Source organism: Cydia splendana, chromosome 14 (genome assembly GCF_910591565.1).
Source record: "Cydia splendana chromosome 14, ilCydSple1.2, whole genome shotgun sequence".
In the NCBI taxonomy this organism is placed as follows: domain Eukaryota; kingdom Metazoa; phylum Arthropoda; class Insecta; order Lepidoptera; family Tortricidae; genus Cydia; species Cydia splendana.
In genome coordinates, this window is record NC_085973.1 from 1,264,890 (window position 1) to 1,286,579 (window position 21,690).

General features: G+C 38.6%; 1 protein-coding gene across 1 annotated transcript; it reads left to right on the forward strand.

Annotated features, from left to right (window-relative positions):
- The first annotated feature begins 10,515 nt into the window (after positions 1-10,515).
- Positions 10,516-20,964, forward strand: LOC134797059 (uncharacterized). The gene is made up of 5 exons (XM_063769279.1): positions 10,516-10,630; positions 13,055-13,130; positions 19,219-19,467; positions 19,846-19,978; positions 20,822-20,964. Exons 1-5 carry the CDS (start codon positions 10,617-10,619, stop codon positions 20,932-20,934), a joined length of 585 nt encoding a protein of 194 aa, XP_063625349.1. The 5' UTR covers positions 10,516-10,616; the 3' UTR covers positions 20,935-20,964.
- The last annotated feature ends 726 nt before the right edge of the window (positions 20,965-21,690 follow it).

Sequence of the window (21,690 nt, forward strand, 5' to 3'; positions counted from 1 at the left end):
TCCTAATTTTAACTATTATTTTATGTATTGCAAAACAATGCTGCAAAAAAGGTAAGCCCTATGTTTTTATGTCAATATTAGAATAATTGATTGTGAATACAAGCAACTTCTAAAATAGTTAACGTTTAATCATTTTAATCAACAAATACTTAGCAGTTGCTAACATAATGTCTTATGAAATAATAGACGAACTAATTAAATTAAGTTTTAAATAAATATTTAAGTTAAATGTGGCACCGCAGTCTTCATTATCAGAACAAACTAAGAAACGCATGAAGGAAGATGAGTCAGTATTCCAAATTAACCTCAAAAATGAAGAGACCATCAACGTGCACACTAGCGCCACTGCTAAATAATCGTGATTATTTAATTTTAACAACAGGTATTTCAAAAGGGGGCCGCTATGTACTGTATTTTGTATTTAAGTACCCTTTGAATACATCAAACTAGTTTTTGTGTTGCTGGATTCGTCAATAAGCGTCCAAAGTTAAAACGGCCGTTTTTGTGTCGAGTTCATAGATCGACGAATCCAGCAACATAAAAACTAGTTTGATGTATTCAAAAGGTACTTAAATACAAAATACAGTACATAGCGGCCCCCTTTTTTAAATATCTATCGTTGAATTTAAATAATCACGATTATTTAGCAGTGACGCTAGTGTGCACGTTGGTGGGCTCTTAAGCCTGTACTATTTCAGAGGGCCTATTTGACTCGAGAAAGTAATAAAAGGTAATATGACTAATTTTGTATTAGTGAGAAAAGTCATGATATTTATATTGATCCTGTCGCTTTCTGTCAGTCAAATAGGACTCATTGTGAAGTATATTCGGTATTTTGTTATTTACAGCAACACGCTGTATCAACCAAAAGCCTTAGGTTGCATTCCAATAGAGGCGGTTTGTTTTTTCCATGGATTGATCAACTGTGTAAGTATCACTACACATTTAAGCTCTTGAAATAGCAAAAATCACTAACTAGAAAATCAATGATTTATTGTAACTCAAGATATTTATAGGCGTTACAAAATGTAAGCGCTTACCTTGTGATAAATTGTACAATTTGCCTTTAGTCGCACCTGGGCAGGGGAGAAATGTGCACGTGCTATGCTAGCCTCCTGCTGACCGAAAGAGAAAGAGATAAGCTCATGTTTAACAACAAGTATGATTAAGATGAATGGAATGCGAAAATTAATCAAAAATATCAATTTTCGTCGTAGGTATAGAAATAAATGTGGAAGTAGCCAGCAGTCAGAGTTCAATCCTAGACCTTTGTCAAAAGTCGTTATATTTTTAGGTGCTGTCATTGTTCGGCATAGTGACCCTCACGCTAGCGCGCATATTTTTGGATCTAGACTTAATCGAGGGTCCCCCAAAGGAAATGTCATACTCCATGTTCCAAGAAGGTAGGTAATTACATAAATTCTGTAGTAAGTAATGACGGCAAATGTGTGTATAGGTACCCATATAACCATTCCAGTCGCAGAATCACAAAGTGGTAACTAAATGTCAGATGTGTCGTAACAGAGTCCACACAATGTGTCTAGAATTGTTTCGAAACAAAGTGTCGTCGCCGTGTCTACACTTTTCCGTAACAAGGTGTCGACACATTTGTGTGCACTTTGCGTGCGGTTTGCGACTAAATCTGACAGCAAATGTCAATATAAAATACCTCTTGAAAACCAAGGTTTGTCAAACTACTATTAGTGTCTCGTGTGCTCGTAATTCTAGTAAGTCATCATGGGCAATGCAAATGATAATAATCGACCGAAACCATATAAACACCCAACACCCGTCAACCTTTTACAGAAAAGTTTTTAAAGAAATTCAATAAGCTACTTAGGTCAGGCAACGAATGCTCCAAAAGTTGTAGAGGGAAATGCTCGGAACACAATTTTTGACTCCGTAACTCGGTTTGACAAGTTAGGAGGTGAACATATCAAAAGTCCCCGGTCGTAGCCCTTGAACGGGGGGGAGAGAGGGGGCTTTGAAGGTCCCATTTTCCCGTTTTTCGATTATATCTCGGAAACTATGCATCTCAGCGACATGGCCACTTATACAAAATGAAAGTTAATTTAATTTGTTACAAGTTTATTCAGTCAATTTTTTCGATATGTTGAATAGTTTTTGAGATATCCGCTCTTGAAAGTTTATTTAGGCCTCTCAATTTTATCTTGATATATCTATATCAGTGAAGGTGCTAGGCCGTGTTTGGTATCGTTTTCGTATAAATCTGGGGTGTTGAATCCATTTAAGATATCACATTGACACCATTCCACAAAATAAAAATAAATCTTTTTAGGGTTCCGTACCTCAAAAGGAAAAAACGGAACCCTTATAGGATCACTCGTGCGTCTGTATGTATGTCCGTCTGAATACACAAAATAGTTCTTTACCTATAGATGACAGGAAAACCTATTAGAAATGTGCAGTCAAGCGCGAGTCGGACTTAATGTACGGAACCCTTAATACGCGAGTCCGACTCGCACTTGGCCGGTTTTTTTGAAACTCTTCTTGACGCTTAACCGCTGAACCGATTTCGTTGAAATTTGGTATAGAAATAGGTAGTTTGCGTCCCGGAACAGGACATAGGATAGATCTTATAGCCAAAATCATCTTTTGAAGGTGTGAAAAGTGGCGTGGAATTTTGTACGGGAAATCAATAACCGCTGAACCGATTTATATGAAATTTGGGATGGTCTACATCTTTGATTTAGTTAAAAATGATGAAAAAACATGACTTCAAACCTAAACTTAAACAGTATTAACTTCAAGAAGTCAATTCTGAATTCCCCCCTACACCTCATTTCACACCTTTAAAGGATGATTTTTGAGATAACTTATTATATCCTGTCTCGGGACTCAAAATATATGTGTACCAAATTTAAATTAAAACTGTTCAGCAGTTTAAGCGTGAAGAGGAGTTTAAAAGAAAGTATTTTAATAAGTTTATATGTTTTTACTTCGGAATGGTGTCAATGTGATACCTTAACTAAATTTGGTACTACAAATTTATACGAAAACGATACCAAACATGGCCTCGTAGCTTTACTGTTGTAGAAGTCAAAATAAAATTGAGGGCCCTAAATTCTTATTACTTGGCCAAACTTGTGTAGAAGGAAAAGGTAAAATAAAAGTCTTCGGCAGGAATATAAGACACAAATATATTTTTTTTTGCGTTACTATTTCATTCATCAAATATAAACATACCTTGATTATACTATTCTAGTGAGATCCTCATAGATAAACAAAAACATTTACTTAAAAAATTACAAGGTCGAAATGTCACGGAACTTGTGAGAGTAATATGTGAAAAATAAAACATCAAACATCAACATTTATTCAGCAAATAGGCCACAAGGGCACTTTTACACGTCATCATTGAATTTACATACAAGCAAAAATAATAACATCAACAATTTTATAAAATAAAACTAACAATTCAATCTAACTTATTACAATTACTAAGAGATGTATATGGTCTCTTAATGTCGAATTACATAAAAAATTCAGATACAAAACACAAAAAAAAATCTAAAACTTTTATGACAAAAAAAATCTGGACACAATTTAAGAATCACCCAATTGCGTCGAGGAATCATCTGTATTTTTGCTTGTTTCATTACCTCCTCGCTTCTTTTTTGTCCTTTGTATTCTGTAGCAATTTGTTAGATCTGAAAATAAAGATAACTTGCGTCGTCACGGATGTCGATTTATAGGTTTTAGGGAGTGCAGAATTCGAAAACGATGATCATTTTATAATCCAAGATGGCGGCTACGTATTTTGTCATAAAAGTGGAATCCAAAATAGTCATCATTTTCGAAATCTGCGCCCCCTAAAACCTATACAACGACATCCATGACGACTTTTATGACATAGTGCATGGCCGCCATCTTGGAATCCAAAATAGTCATCATTTTCGAAATCTGCGCCCCCTAAAACCTATAAAACGATATCCATGACGACTTTTATGACATAGTGCATTGCCGCCATTTTTAAATTGAAAATGTTATCATTTTCGAAATCTGCGCCCCCCAAAACCTATAAAACGACACCCATGACGACTTTTTTGACATAGTGCATGGCCGCCATTTTGGATTCCAAAATGGTCATCATTTTCGAAAGCGGGGCCCCCTAAAACCTATAAAACGACATACATGACGACTTTTATGACATAGTGCATGGCCGCCATCTTGGAATCCAAAATGGTCATCATTTTCGAAATCTGCGCCCGCTAAAACCTATAAAACGACACCCATGACGACTTTTATGACATAGTGCATGGCCGCCATTTTGGATTTCAAAATGGTCATCATTTTCTAAATCGGGGCCCCCTAAAACCTATAAAACGACATCCATGACGACTTTTATGACACAGTGCATGGCCGCCATTTCGGATTCCAAAATGGTCATTATTTTCGAAATCGGCACTCCCTAAAACCTATATATCGACACCCATCTCGACTTTTATGACAAAGTGTTTTGCTACCATCTGCATGCATTACATTTCTATTATTTTTACGTACAGAAATGGCCCCCTGTCAACTTTCAATCGAGATTTAATCGATAATTTATTCGATTAATATTCAGATTAATTCAATTTCAATCTATGTTAGGTCGACTAAACTAATCGCGATTAAAATTTGAGAATTTTTTTTTTTATTCCATTAATTAGTCGAATAAACAGTTAATCGATTAATGCCCATCTCTGACCACGGCATTTTTACACTTTGAGAATATCTGAAAACAAATCAACACAAACAGCCATTTTGCAAATCCAGTAACATACCAGTAACTTTGTTATTACTTTTGACAGCGCGTGTCATGTGTCAACACAGAGTCGACACAAAGTCGAAACATTGCAACTACTTTGTGACTGCAATATTTCTCAGCCTTAAACCATATTTATACATCATAATTAACAAGTTTCGTAGTATGTAAAGCGTTATTTCTGTTATTTAAGTATAGTATACGCATCGAAGTACTAAAAATGCTTCAAATAATATAGTTATGAACACAGGCACTGAGAAGTAAACAATTTCATTTCCGGCTAAACTAAAACAATGTGGTGGCGCGTTGATTATATTACACTTAGTTTATCAAATCACTCGAGCAGTTTAATTCCCCATAATAATTTAAGTCCTATTGCAATATAAATGCAAACAATGTATAATTACGTCTTGTAATCCGTTTTAGAGATGGCGCATTAATGTCACTTATTTTTATTTAAGTATTTTTCCATCTGACAGTTTCCATTTGACAGGAACAAAATGAACGAATGAACGAATGATTTTGGCATAAAGTAGTCGCAAACCCGAAACAATGTGTGCACACGGCGACCACACTTTATGTCACTTTGTGTCATGTGTCGACCCTTCCCCATTTCTGGTAACTGTGTCGACACGGCGACGACTCTGCGATTGGAATTGTGACCGAAACAGACGGTGTCGACACAAGATGTGTCAACACCGCGTCGTAACGGCGACTGGAAATGGTTGTATGGGTAATGTAACTAATTGTAAAGATTTTGATAGCCCACGCAGTATAGTCGTATCATCGAGAGCGTGGAATTGCATATTTAGTAGTATTGTTTGTTTACAGGCATTCTATATTTGAATTTTCTATTTTCTTGTACTATCAGCATACAACCACTACAAATGCAATTCCATCTTCTCGATAATTCAACTATACAAGTGTAATTTTAAACGTCAAACTTCTATAAAATAATGAGAATGACGTATAAATAACACTTGCACTGCGTGGGCTATCAAAATCGCTGCAGACTTTTTTTGGTCTAATTCTATCTACATAAGTATATACATACATATACAGTGAAACCTGGTTAAGTGGGACCTGGATAAGTGAGAAACCTCTATAGCTGGGACTCATGGTGCGGTCCCGACACTTTAGCACTGAATTACCTCTGTTAGTGAGATAAAACGAACCTCTATAACTGGGATTAGTTGTAGTGATTTTCTAGTCACATTTACCTCTATAATTGAGACAGAGAGTGTATTTTACCTCTTTTATTGAGACTATATTTATAAGATTACATTTTCCTAATTATTTTTTTAGAATTTTATATGAATTACCTCCGTATCTGAGATAACGTCAATCTATGACCTCTCTAACTTGGACTTTATTGGTCTATTTCCGTATTCTTACTAACTCTTAGTCTATCCACAAATTCTTTTGTATATTTCTTAATATATAATTAGGATTTGAGAGCCTTTCCCCGGACATGGCCCACGCCTCCCTGGACCACGAGCTGAGTCCTCTGACCCGCTGCGGTCTCATTCTCTACGCCTTCTGCATCGGCTCCTTCGTCTTCTCGCTACTTCTGTGCTACGGGATACACAAGGTTAGTTGGTTAAACAATTTATTGATTGGATTATATTATTAGGATTTGAGAGCCTTTCCCCGGACATGGCCCACGCCTCCCTGGACCACGAGCTGAGTCCTTTGATCCGCTGCGGTCTCATTCTCTACGCCTTCTGCATCGGCTCCTTCGTCTTCTCGCTACTTCTGTGCTACGGGATACACAAGGTTAGTTGGTTAAACATTTTATTGATTGGATTATATTATTAGGATTTGAGAGCCTTTCCCCGGACATGGCGCACGCCTCCCTGGACTCATGAGTCCTTTGATCCGCTGCGGTCTCATTCTCTACGCCTTCTGCATCGGTTCCTTCGTCTTCTCGCAACTTCTGTGTTACGGGATACACAAAGTTAGTTGGTTAAACATTTTAGGGTCAAGGTGGGAATATGTGATTCAACGCAAACAGTGGCTCAGTCGCCCAAATATCGCTATACACTGTAGCAACCTTACGTGTTAGAATAACCATTCCTCGTCCATTTGAATTTGTTTGATTACTGAATGTTTCTGTTATATTAGCAGTAAAGCAAACAGATTCTCTCATGTTGGAATTAGGTTGAGTGAGCCACTGTACCCGACTATTTTTTTTCCGAGTCACTGTTCCCTCCATGACTTATCAAAAAATAGACATTCAGATGACGACTTCAGTAGTATGAAGGTGACGAATGGCAACTGCAGTAACATTACAGATAATACAGTCATTTTATACATAGTGTTTTCGTCAAATGCGGTAGTTCTGATTTTTTGCAGACTTGTTTATGATGTTGGCCCAATGAATAATCCAAGTTTGAGACTTCGAGCGCCGAACCGCCGAACGCAACTTTGTCAAAAAACGAAAAAAGCGCTAAATATCGGTTTTTTTTAAGATTTTGGCGAGATTTCGGTTTGTAATTTAAACAGTGTGTCTACTTGAAATAAGACAAATTAAAATATTTTCATAGAAAGTAATTTAATTTATTCTCAGAGTAAAATATTAAATGCTTGCAGCGAAGCCCGGCCTACCTGAAGGCGTACCTGGCGTACGGCGGCGTGGTCACCACCCTCATGATGGTGACCTTCTTCTACCTCTACGTTTGGCTCACTGACCACGTTACCCCTGGCATTGCGGCCATGGGTATCGCGTTTTGTAAGTACCTCTTTCTTCTTCTTCCTCGCGTTATCCCGGCATTTTGCCACGGCTCATGGGAACCTGGGGTCCGCTTGACAACTAATCCCAAGAATTGACGTTGGCACTAGTTTTTACGAAAGCGACCTTCCAACCCAGAGGGGAAACTAGGCCTTATTGGGATTAGTCCGGTTTCCTCACGATGTTTTCCTTCACCGAAAAACAACTAGTAAATATCAAATTATATTTCGTACATAAGTTCCGAAAAACTCATTGGTTCGAGCCGGGGTTTGAACCCGCTACCTTCGGATTGAAAGTCACACGCTCTTACTGCTAGGCTACCAGCGCTTTTTGCTTGTAAGTACCTCTTTCTCCATTTCAGGGTTAGTCCCGTAGTAAAATTGTCTAGGTGTACCCTATGTATTCATAGTCATAGCCATAATAGTCATACCTAGTTTTTTAATTGCTAGAATTATGATATACATTCAGCGCAAAAAATTTGGTTAATAGTTGAAATAAGTTTTTGGCAAAAATTTCATTTTTGGTACTAAGCTTTTATCACTGACTGTACTTTTCTTACGACAGACAACCAATACTCATCGAGACAATTCTAAAAACCCCTAACACAATTAGGTTGCGTTGCTTCATCACAGAATTCCTATGGCCACCTCCTGCCTCCATCATCAGATCAGCTCGATGGTACCACAATATTGCATTGTCATCCTATTTATACATGCAGTTTCAGCTCAATCGGAAACCGGGAAGTGGATCAAATTTAACTTGCAAGATTTGATTACAGACCGACAACGGGACAGGTGAAACTAAATAAAAGCTTGTAATAAAAACACCCCTCATGGCTAAGCCTAGAGGGCTTGGTAGCCCTGTAGAATATATGACATATCTACAATTCTACATAATAGTTGAACAGGCTCACAGAAAGCTACTAGTAAATACCTACCTATTAAATGATATTTCCTGCCTTCGTTCTGAAAAACTTATAGGTAGGTATTTACAAGTTGACTTAATTTCATTTCAACCCCATACCTCCGATTTCGAAGTCGGGCTGCACGCCTTAACGTTCCGATGCCGGTTCTTGTTAATAATTACTTTTCACATCACCTATTCGAAAAAGGGCTTTTTCTTCCCCGCTAGGAAGGATCAAAGTGGCACTTTTCTTCTCTGCTAGGAGGGATCGAAGTTGTACTTTTATGTTCTAGGGCACATTTTTTTTACATACAATTTTTTTAGCTTAAATAGTGTTTTGATACATGATAATTTCTTCATTTATTTATTTTTTATATTTTCCTCATAGTTGATGTGAAAAGCAGTATGTGTCACACGGTATCAAAATTATTTCGTCTTGGGCGTTAACACTTGAATACCTCTATCTTAGTGTTGACACAAATTATTGTTTCAAAATATTATACAAGCTAAAAAAAGAATGCAAAAAATAACAAAAACAGTGTCCTAGAACAAAAAAGTGCCACTTTGATCCCCCCTAGCAGGGAGGAAAAGTGCCACTTTGATCCCTCCTAGCGGGGAAGAAAGACCTTTTTCCGAATAGGTGATGTGAAAACTACTATACTGCTGTGGTGCGTCGACTCGAATTGTATTTATCTTGGCCTCCGACACCAAAGACCGCTGTGCCACTCTGTCCAAAGCCGTTTCTGTCCAGTCGACGGCGCCAATTTCGCTAAGGTCTTTAGCACTTACCTAGTTCTTAATTGAATTTAGTTAGCTTTTAGTTTTTGTTATGATTAAATATAGCCATTATATATTTCAGGTATGTACGTGCTAGTACTCCGCATGGTGCAGCAGACGCACCAGCTATTCTGTGCCGAGCAGCGACATTTTTTGCCTTATCTTGAAGACTTCATGAAACATTCATAACCAAGGATGGTCATCTGCCAGTATGAAAATGTCCCACGAACAAGACGTTGTCGTCGCTTTAGTCACTTATTTATATGTATAATGTGGCGTCGGGTTTACGTCATACGTATATCGCTTTGATGTGTTCTAGTTTTAAGTATGGTTTGTGTACCTAATATATGCTTTTTTATTTAATAATAAAGGAAATTTAATTTCATATAGGGTAGGTGCGTTAGTTTTCGTCCAATCATAGGAGTTGCAATCTTCGAAATGAGAAAAAAAAAAAGTTCTTAAATGTATTGTAGGGGAGGATGGGGTTATTGCGGATACGTAAGGGAAAACTCAAATAAAAGCCAAATCGTAAGGGCTGATAAAATTGCAATCCGACTGGAATTTGTATGGGCACTGCAGGCCAACTGCAACGTCGACGTTCAGTTCCCATACAATTTGCAGTTCCATATTTTTATTCGTAAACAAAAAAAAATATAACTTATTTCATACCTTGTATTCTAACAAGTATTTTACTTACAAGTCTTAGAACCTACTTGGTTCGTATCAGTTAGTTATTTAAAAAAAGCTATAACTCCCGTGGAAGTAAAATGCACTTTAGCTCCCGCTACACACATGCGTGAATTAGCACGCTTACCTACTGCGCAAGTGTGATGAAAATGTCAAATATGAATAGCTTATCTATACATCTCTACTACATACAACACAACAGAGATAGCATGCATCTTACTGCGTTTTTTTACCCATAAACAATTTAACGCCGCAAATGTAAACAACATGCTCTAAGAACAAAAGACAACAGACCTTATTTCATTGTAGTAAGGTTCAAATTCCATTAAAGGAGCCGCAGACATTCCCAGGCTTGGCTATATTGATTGAGTCTGAACCGAGCAAGGCCGATGTAAACCCAAATATATTCGGCAAACTTCGGCTCGCGACGCCATGATGTCATGCAAAACGCAATAACACAAAACATCTGTTCGCGGCGTCCATTTTACGAGACAGAACTGTCAAACTGCGGAAAAAGAACGAACTAAGTTAAGACGAAGGAATAGAGTTCATTTTGGTATAAGAATTTCAGTGGCGCCCTCATCAGGCGGTGTTACATTGCGTTGGTGGCTATTTCGTACATTCGTAACCATTCAATCCATTCATTCTCCTGCCTGCCTGCGCTGTTGCTGTTTGTGCAGACGAAAAATACAACATTGAATGTAAAATTTGCATTTGAGGTTCACGTGTAGTGCTATTATTAAAACGAAGATGTTGGATAGAAGGTAAGTGACCATTACTTTTAAAGATTTGGTGATCTTGTATATATTTTGGACTATACTTATTTACAATTCATAAAAATCAACGCAGCGTATTTGAATCTAGATTTCTAGAATCGTCATGGTTAGGCCATTAGGCAGTCTTAAAATTGAAAATACGTAGTAGGTAAGTAACTTATACCTACATTAAATATGCGTAATGAAACTAATGAAGGTGTTTACAATTTTAATTATTAAGGAAATTTTACGCAATTGTAAATGGCTGAGTACATAGGTGCTCCATTTATTCCTTTTTTTTTTTTTTTAATTTATTTATCATAAAGTACACAACACTTTTATAAACATTATATTCCTCGCCAAACTGCAATTGCAGTTTGTTGGCGAGATCGCGCTCATCTTCACAGACATACATATTATGCTATGCACTAAATACTAAACTTAACTTAACAACTAAATTCAGGTATATTTTAGTACAGTTTAAATGTTAGGGTATATTATCCAATAACGTATTTTTTAACTCAGTTTTAAATTTAGCCCTACTACATTTATTTTCTTCCCTTAGGTAGTTAATTTCGTTATACAATTTTGGTATCAAAAACAAATCAGTTCTTTTGCCATAATAGTTTTTAGCAGTATTTTGTACAATTTTTTTAAGCCTTATGCTCTTTGTTCTATATCTACTTTGTTTCAACACCTTAAATTTATCATCAAAACAATTTTCTACTGCTATCAAGTATTGCACCTTTTGATGTATAGGAAGTATTTTACATATCTTGTACAATTTGTCGTAATTCCCTTTAAGCCTATTTTTAATTTTTTTATTAACTAGGTATTTCATAGATCTTAACTGTATTTTTTTAATTTCGTCTAAATAAGTATGAAAAGTTCGACCATAAACACTTAGACCATAATTAATGATTGAGTCCACTAACGCGTAATAAACAACGAGCATTGTCTTTTTATTAATTAATCTATTTAAGTGATATAACTTGCTTAGGACTGAACGGAGTTTAGAGCAAACTGCAGTAACATGTGTTTTCCAGTTAAAATTGTTATCTACATGCATACCTAAATACTTGTATGTACTAACATATTCTAAAGGTTCACAGCTACAGCTATAGATATTATTTATTCGGTTGTGCAGACATTCGTACCCGTGACCTATAATTCCATACTCATTGTAATTAACAGTTTTCGCCTTACGATTGTATGGGGAATATATATGCATACACTTCGTTTTTGATAAATTGATAATTATACCGTTATCGTGGGCCCATTTCACTACATTGTCAAGGTCACTTTGAATGTTATTATGGGCTACCGATATATCTGTATCTGAAGCTAGTAAGCACATATCGTCCGCGTACATAAATACTTTACATTTGCTCACGACGTTTACAACACTGTTGACAAGCATTAGATAGCCGACAGGGCCGTACACCGAGCCGGTCGGCACCCCGAGCGTGACGTCACACTCCGCGCCCGTGGCGCCGGCGATGCTCGTGCGTATGGTCCTGCCCGCTAAATAGCTGCGGAACCAGTCGTTGACGGGGCCAGCAATGCCACACTCACTCATGGCCTGGAGTAGCACTTCATGGTCTAATGTATCAAAAGCCTTTTTATAATCTATAAAAAGTGTGAGAACTTGCTTACCGTCGTTCAAACAGCTGTTAATTTCATCTGAGAAGTGTGCCAGCCTCCTACACCATTTATTCTATTAGCTGTTACAAAGTCATTCTTACACAAAACTAGGGCTCAAATTTAGTTTTCCTGTAATAACGAATTGAATGAATGAATGATGAATGATAAAAACAGCGCAATACCGAAAAATGTAGTTTCTAGAAAACCGTAGTAGGAAAAGTTCTTGGAAAAATCTTGGAATCGTTGTGTGGCTATTTTGCTGCGAATAATTAGGATAACCATTATCTGTTTGTAAGTCTTTAACTCTTTATTTATAATGTGTTAATAGTTTGAAAGACGTAAACAAATAATTGACGTTTTAATTGAATTGACGAAAATAATGGGTTAATGGCTACCATACAAGAATAATTGTCAGTTAAATTTGAGTTCCTATTCCTACTCGTAATAGTACCATTACACCATATAAAACAAAATCCCCCGCCGCGTCGGTCTGTTTGTGTGTTCTTATGTTCAGGATAAACTCAAAAACTACTGAACGGATTTTCATGCGGTTTTCACCCATCAATAGAGCAATAGAGTGTTTCTTGAGGAAAGTTTAGGTGCAACCCGTGTCGCCAGTTAGAAAATAAAATCGAATTTGTATAATTTTAAAACTAAACGAAACAAAAAAGCAATCTCTCTCTCTCTCTCTCTCTCTCTCTCTCTCTCTCTCGTACAAATACCTACTTTATGTTTTAATTTATAAGAACAAAGTACGCAGGTATTAACCTTATTTTTGTTATTTTCCAGCGCCATGATGAGACACGCGAGGTGCTGTTGTCTCCCCGTAGAGACGGCCACCTTCATTTTTGCAGTATTTAGCTCTGTAAGTTAATTTTTACCTATTATAATACCATGGGGCCCACATTTTAACGATATTAGACTAATCTATTAACCCAGCCAAGTTAAAACGCTTGGAGAGCCTTTAATAGAGTGTGCGGAAAGAGATGAATCGTGGAATGTATGGGGCCCAATACATTTCACGACGCTCCTCTTTCCGCACAGACTCAAGCACTTCCACCCCCCTTTTCACCCTCTTAAAGGATGATTTTCGAGATAAAACTATCGTATGTCCTCCCTATACCAAATTTTAACCTAATCTGTAGTTCCGCGCTTTAAGCGTGTCGAGGTAACAGACCAGACAGAAACACTTTCACATTTATAATTTAGTGTGGATGGAGTCCATCCGATGGACATTGGATATGGATAAATCGTACTTATTTTATGCAAATATTTATTGTTCATATATTTCAACCATTTATATAATAGTGACTAGTTTGAAGTTGAATATAATCATGTCAATTTAATTGACCTACAGTAATGTGCCAGACAGGCACACCCAGGTCTAATAGGGCGTTTTAAATACTATGACTTAAATTCTATACCTAACATAACACTGAGGTCACGTATAGTATAGGTATCGTTGGCACTAGAGTTGAAGTCACGCACACAACCAAACAAACAAAATCATGTAATTGCAGCGAAATTTTAAAACAGGCCTGTAGGGCTAAGATGACCATCTGCTCTTTATCATTTGTCACCATGCCTGTCACGTTCACGTTCTGACAAATATGTAAGTGCGAAAGTAACGCATGACATGACAGGTGATAAAAATGCGACCATGATACCGGTTCTGTACGGATATGATGGTCGTTCTTGTCTACGTGACAGCATGATAAAACGATGTCCGTCACTTTCTATCCCACGGTGTTAAAAAGTGACAGTTATTTTATCACGTGGATAAAGCCATCCATAATACGCCTGCTGTACGGATATAATGGTCGCTCTTGTCTACATGACAGCGTGATAAAACGGTATCCGTCACTTTCAATCGCGCTCTGTTAAAAAGTGACGGATATTTTGTCACGTGAATAAAACCATCCATAATAGGCCTGCCATGCCAATCGTTCACGTTCTACGGATCGTAGTTATCTCTCTCTTTATCACTCTTCCATATTAGTGCTACAGACAGAGACAGTTGCGTTTCGTTCGCTACCGAGCGTTAACGATAGGCATCTTGTCTACGGGACCGTTTAAGCGTGACTAAAGTGAGTCATCCTTTAGTGAGAAAACAGCATTTTTGCACAAAATCAAGTAAAATATCTATTTTTAAAAACGTTAGAAATCCACTATGTTTTGACACTTGCGTGTTAAATAATAAGGAAAGTCCGCGAAGTGCCGTTGTTTACTCAGAATTCTAAGAAAGCCCACACCAAAACACAGACACAGGCGATCGGGAAATACCTAGTGTCAAGGACTATAACCTCTAGTGTTTACTCGTTCAATTTATACGTGCACAAACTTAGCTTTGCTGAGGCGGCGCAAGCCGCGCTGTCGCATGCTAAGGTGTCCCCTTGGAGCAGCGTGACATCGTGTTCGCCGAGCGAGTCGGTGCGGTGGACCGGGGCGGGGAAGGGGCCGACAGTGAGGCCGGCGGCCGGCCGCGTCGCGTCGTCGTTAGGCTGGCGCGGCGACAGTTGCGGGACGAACTGCTGCAGGCCGCCCGGGTACGGCGAAACTTCACCTTTTCAGTTGACAAACTGCCGGGCCCCCCGCGTCGGGTCTTTGTCAACGAGCGACTCACACGCACGAACCGCCTGTTGTTTCACAAACTTCGTGAGTTGTGTAGGCAACACCAGTGGAGGTTCTCGTGGACAAGGCGAGGAAGAATCTATGCCCGAGAAGGAGAAGGAAAGTCGGCTTTTCCTATTCGCTCAGAAGCTGACTTAGCGCGTGTTTTTGGAGCCAGCTCCGTTTGAGGTCCGGGCGGCCGTGTGTAGTTTAGCTTTTATTAGTTTAATGTTTTCTTGTTTCGTATCTCCACTGTGGCACACCAATGCATGTTTAGTCATCTCAGATAATTATTGTTGGTATATGAATATGATACATAAGTCGTTTATAATTTGCAGCATATGTTATCGATGTCAGTCTGGTACTGTTATTATTAGGTCTGTCAGCGTGGTGTCAACTGTCGGGTGGTCTGGTACATACATCTGTTGTTATAGTAAATAAAACACTTAGAATTGGTTTGTACAATGCGGGTTCTCTTGGCACAAATCATGACAATTTCATAGCGGCTGCTACTCGACAAGATGTTGATGTGCTGGCGATTAACGAATCATGGTTAAGGGCGGGCGAAGAAGGGCGGGCACCGTCACTTCCTGGATACAGCTTCCGGCATATTCCTAGGCCGCAGGGCGACCGGTCCCGTGGTGGGGGCGTAGGATTTTATATTAAGCGTCATCTCAGGGCTCGGACCTGGCCTCATCCAGTTGACCCGCTGCATAAGCTGGTGGAGCAGATGTGGATCACTTTTGCTCTCAACGGAAGGAAGCTAGCAATTGGTACGGCATACCGTCCACCTTGGATGGATCTCCAACTGTTTTTAGATGCTGTAAGTGATTCAATTAGTTCAATGCGTAGCTACGACAACTTAGTTTTACTAGGTGATTTTAATATAAATTTATTGAATGGCACCGACACAAAAACTACTCAATTTAATAATTTTATAACTTGCTTTGGTTTAACACAATTAGTGTCGCAGCCAACACATTTCACTGACACCAGCCAGACGCTGATCGATGTTGTCTGTACGGACATGCAGGCCAATACTACAGCAATTGATCATGTGGGCTCCCTGTATGGTCATTGCCTTGTTGTCTGTAATTTCAATGTTAAGCGTGAGAAACACAAGCCTTACCGCGTTACCTATAGGCCTCTTAAAAACATCTGCGAAAAAGATCTAGATGTGGACTTGCAGAGCGTGAGGTGGGACTTGATAACAAACCTTGGAAATGTCAATGGCATGGTAACAGCCTTTAATCAACAAGTTCTTAATCTATTTGATTTGCATGCTCCTCTTAAGACATCCTTGATTAAAGCTCAATCATACCCCTGGATTACGGACACCGTCAAATTGATGATGAGGTTGCGTGACAGTGCTGCGGCAGATTTTCACAAAAACCAGAGCGAAGTCAAAAAGATATACTACAAAGACCTTAAGTCTATTGTAAATAAAGCTCTGTATTTTGAAAAGGTAGCATATTTCAAACATAGTATTAATAATAAAATTAATGAACCCAAAACTTTATGGAAAAATTTAAAAAATACAGTTTTGCCTAAAAAGAATAATGAATTACCTAATATATTTAATAATCCTGATACCTTGAACAAACACTTCCTAGATCTACCTGGAACTTCAAGTGTCACTATATCACAGCTGACCTATTTTGAATTTCATAAGTTCAATGACTCTGTTTTCCATCTAGATACTGTTAGTTCTTATCAAATAATTAAAGTAATTAAATGTTTAAAATCGAATGCTGAGGGTATTGACGGGATAAATCTAAACATGCTTACTATGACTTTTCCACACACAATTGATTTCATTACGAGCCTAATAAATACCTCCATTCTTACATCCACCTTTCCAGATATCTGGAAGTTAGCAGTCGTGACTCCCTTGCCTAAAGTATCGAACCCATCTGTGCTTTCAGACCTTAGGCCTATAAGTATACTACCTTGTCTGTCCAAAATAATGGAAAAAGTAGTATGCTTACAGCTAACCGCCTACTTAGAAAACAATAATATCCTACCAGATGTCCAATCAGGTTTTCGGAAGGGACGTAGCACTGTGACCGCATTACTCGATGTCTCTGATAACATTTTGGATGCTCAAGACAAAGGAATGTGCACTATTTTAGTCCTCCTCGATTTCTCAAGAGCATTTGATTGTCTGAATATAAATCTGCTTCTTTCCAAATTGAGTTTTTACGGATTTGATCACAAAACTGTAAAGTGGTTTGAAAGCTATTTACATAATCGATCACAAATTGTGAAAGTATGTTGCAGTGACGGATCTTCATTTTTATCCGAAAAAGCTGATATAACAAGAGGAGTTCCACAGGGATCGGTGATCGGCCCACTCCTGTTCATATTATACTCCGCAGATATAGGGTCCCACATCACGCATTGCAAATACCATATATATGCAGACGACATACAAGTGTATATATCATGTAAGCCAGCTGACATTGACAGTGCTATAGAAAAATTAAACCAAGATCTCACCTCAATAGCATCATGGGCCACAGAAAACTGCCTGTTGCTTAATCCAAATAAAACTAAATACCTAGTATTTGGCAGCAGGCAACAACTGGCTGGTGTCAGTATATCAACGGATGTTACGCTAATGAATACACCGGTTGAGAGGGTGTATGAAGCGCGTAATTTAGGTCTCATAATGGATTGTGGACTACGTTATGAGAAGCATGTCTCCGAGGCCATTAGGAGTTGTTTTTACAAGCTTAAAGTTTTATATAAAATTCGGCCATATTTAAGCGAAAACCTCCGCTGTCAACTAGTTGAATCACTTGTCCTATCAAAATTAAACTATGTGGATGTAGTGTTTGGGCCTAGACTTCTTGCAAAGACAAAGAGACTCATTCAGCGTGTTCAAAATGCCTGTGCTCGCTTCTGTTTCAATATTCCGTTGAGAGCTCACGTGACACCATTTCTGAACAGCCATAAGATCCTCAAGATGCAACACCGTCGTAAACTTCATTTGGCTTGTCTGCTCTTTGGTGTGCTTAAATATGGTACTCCGCCTTATCTCTTCAATAAGCTTTCTTGTATTAAGCTCCGCGAACGCCGTAACTGTGGAATTCAATTGTTAATGCCACGCCATGCCACAGCAGCGTTTCGGGGAAGTTTTCGCTATGCCGCGTCGAAAGTCTGGAACAATATACCTCCGCCTTTGAGAAACCTGCAAAGTATTCATAGCTTTAAGTCAAAGATTAAACTGTATTTACTTAATCACCAACGTAGCCAAGAAGCCTACAGACTTGATACCAGCTGCCTGTAGTTTGTAATTTTACTTATGCTTACCTCAAGTGTTTTGTTCCTTTGGCCTGACAAGGGTTCATCATTCCTTTACGCCATACTTAGTAGAGTGCTGTTATGTTAGTATTTCGTACATTTTCGTAAATTCGTCATCCTACAATGCTGTTTTGCTAATAAGCTAATCTTACAAGATTTTTTAACGTAGATTTCATGAACGCTCGATATTGGTTTGGTCTGACATTGCTTTTTAGTTAGTGTAGCCTGTAGCCACCGTTGGCGCTAGTAGTATATACAGCTGTAATGCTCAGCCAAGATATGGTCGGACCGGATCGATACAGCGATTTAGAGCACGATGCTTGTTTTTGTATTAATTAATAATCTTAATTGTAAATAGTCGTTATGTTGTATCTTCTTGCTTGTAACTTTTTTCTTATTTAACTAACTGTTTACTGTATGTTATTTCTGTCTTTTTTCTTCTTGTCTGTTACCTTCCGTGATTCTTCTCACTTGATGGTCTCATCGGAAGATCAGCGCTGGAAGCCACCAGCAACATGCTGAGATGGGGCCATTTCGTGGCACTTTAATCTTATTTTGTGTTTTCTTTTATACTATGTACTGTTCCGATTGTTTGTGCTTACGAATAAATCTATTCTATTCTATTCTATTCTATTCTAAATGTACAGCGGAATTTTAGTTCGGGATTTGCCCACCGGCAAAATTATGTGTGCGTGTTTTAACTATCTACAGCATTGTCTCTAGCCAAGGTGACAAACGCTATCGCTTCGCCATCGAATCGCTTTGTGTCTCTCTATCATCCTTCCATATTAGTGTGACAATAGGGCCTGGCCCCGTAGACAACATGCTAATCGCTAACGCTCCGTAGCGATCGAAACGCAACTGTCATTGTCACACTAATTTGAAAGAGTGATAGAGAGACACAAAGCGTTTCGTTGTCGAAGCGATAGCGATTGTCACCTTGGCTAGGCCGGCTGTTCAGCTCCTGCTCACCCCTGCTCCCGTTGACGACGCCCTTGAGAGTCTAGTTTCTATAATAACCCTTCAACTATTTCCAGGTTATATCCGGCTTCGGAACTGTCGTGTTCGCCACCGCCAACACCTGGTTCGGGGCCGTCACGGGCGACGAGACGCTCAGCCAGTTCTGGGACCGCGACCCCGAGACCATCCGCATGTCGATGGGAGACCGGGTCTATAACCAGAGGCTGATGGACTACACAGCAGCGATGGCAGCCATGCTGTTCTTCTTCGTTTGCTGTGTGGTGTCCTTTATCTTCTCTGTGTTCCTGTGCTATGGGATTAACAAGGTAAGAGCTTTAATAGACATCGTTATAGTCATAGCAAATGACCCCACATTAAATTGATTTTGTATTAAGCAGAAACGTCTTCAAACACAAAAATAACAACAGTGAGTTTTTCCACTTTTCCTTTATTTCTAAGCATTGTGGTATCGTTTGCAGACGTTTCTGCGTAATACAAAACCATTAACCCCCTTATTCATAATACTTTACGGGCCTGATTTAGTTAAGTTATGTTTTATCCCTTTCTTACAAATACATAAGTCAAAATGACAGATAAAGACAAAAGATTCATATAGCTAATTCAGGCCAATAACGCGTTTATGAATAACGCCATAAGTATTTACTAGTTTATCAACTTTTTAACAATCTGAATGTCACTTACAGAGGCGCCCAGGTTTCGTGAAGGCTTACCTGGTGTACGGCGTGGTGGTGACCATACTCATGATGGCTGGAGCTGTCCTGTACTCCTGGCTCATGGAGGAGATTATTGTGGGTTCCATCATCCTGATAGCTTGCGGTAAGTACTCTGGTGTCTCTACTCTTAGGAAGGACTATTAGGACCCATTTACAGAGGTTCCTAGGGTTCGTGAAGTCCTACCTGGTGTACGGCGTGGTGGTGATCATCCTCATGATGGCCGGCGCTGTCCTGTACTCCTGGCTCATGGAGGAGATTATTGTGGGCTCCATCATCCTGATAGCTTGCGGTAAGTACTCTGGTGTCTTCACACTTAGGAAGGACTATTAGGACCCATCTACAGAGGTTCCTAGGGTTTGTAAAGGCTTACTTGGTATACGGGGTGGTGGTGACCATCCTCATGATGGCCGGAGCTGTCCTGTACTCCTGGCTCATGGAGATTATTGTGGGTTCCTTCATCCTGATAGATTGCGGTAAGTACTCTGGTATCTTTTACACTTAGGACTATTAGGACCCATTTACAGAGGTTCCTAGGGTTTGTAAAGGCTTACCTGGTATACAGGGTGGTGGTGACCATTCTCATGATGGCCGGAGCTGTCCTGTACTCCTGCCAGAGCGGTATCACGCCAGCTTTCGCCGACGCCGAGCTCACGGAGATCTGCCTCCATTCTATCTTCCGAACGATATTTAGGATGACCAACATGACGGCGTCTAGTTGGTCGACCCAAGTAGGCTCTTTTGGCTGCCCGATCTTCCCCCATCCTTTCGAGGTGGCCAAACCAGCGGAGACGATGCGCTTTGGTCTCACCTATTATATTCGGCTCGGCTATTAGATGTTCTATTTCGGCCTTCTTTTGGATGCTCCAATTGCCATCGTCTCTTTTGACGGGTCCCAGAATGTTTCTTAGCATATTAACATAGTCAGTAATCTTTCTCGTCTTCCAGGTGTGTACTCGATGATCCTCCTGATGGTCCAGCGTACATACGAACTCCTTCGGGTCGAGCAGACGCGAAACTCCGCCCAACTGTTGTGCCCCGAGCCTTGCATGAAATCTTAAACACATAACGGATTAAACATATATGATTCAATGTTAATGTAATGTAATGTTAATGTAATATAGTCGTAAAATTATGAAATTGAAAAGTGGCGCTGCTGAGGCTTTAAAATTGGAATGGAAAAATGGATAAACTGGTACCTAATTAATAAGAGTTGTCACTAAAATATGTATAACGTCTGCCACCAAAATTAAATCAGTGAATAATATATTTTATTTATATTTTAGTTAAAACCTACCTAAATCTTATTAAAAATTACAAAATTAAACTGAATTTCATTGATATAAAATATTGGTGACAAATATATAAACTTTGGTGACAAGAAAATATAGTTGCCATTTATATTAGCATCCCAAAATTATGACTAAGAATGTGTAGGACGATTCAACTTGAAAAGTCCTTTCTGCTTCAGTTGTTTTGAGAGAAAAATTTACTGTGTACGTATATTTTTGTATGAAAAATATTTTTATATTGATTACAGAAACTAATTATGCTTTGGCACAATCGTGTGATTAAATAATATTTTGAAAAATTCGCACAAAATTGAGATGCTGCTCTATGTTTTCGGCATATCAGTTTGCTAATATAATTATGTGTTAATGATATTAAATAATACAGATAAAGATAATTTATTGAGCAAAAAAACCATAATAATAACAGCATACCTATTTGACATATACATAATATTTAAAAAAAAAAAAAAAATCTATCTTGTTATAAAAAAGTAAATGTTTGAAAAATGTAGCTAAGTGTAGGAC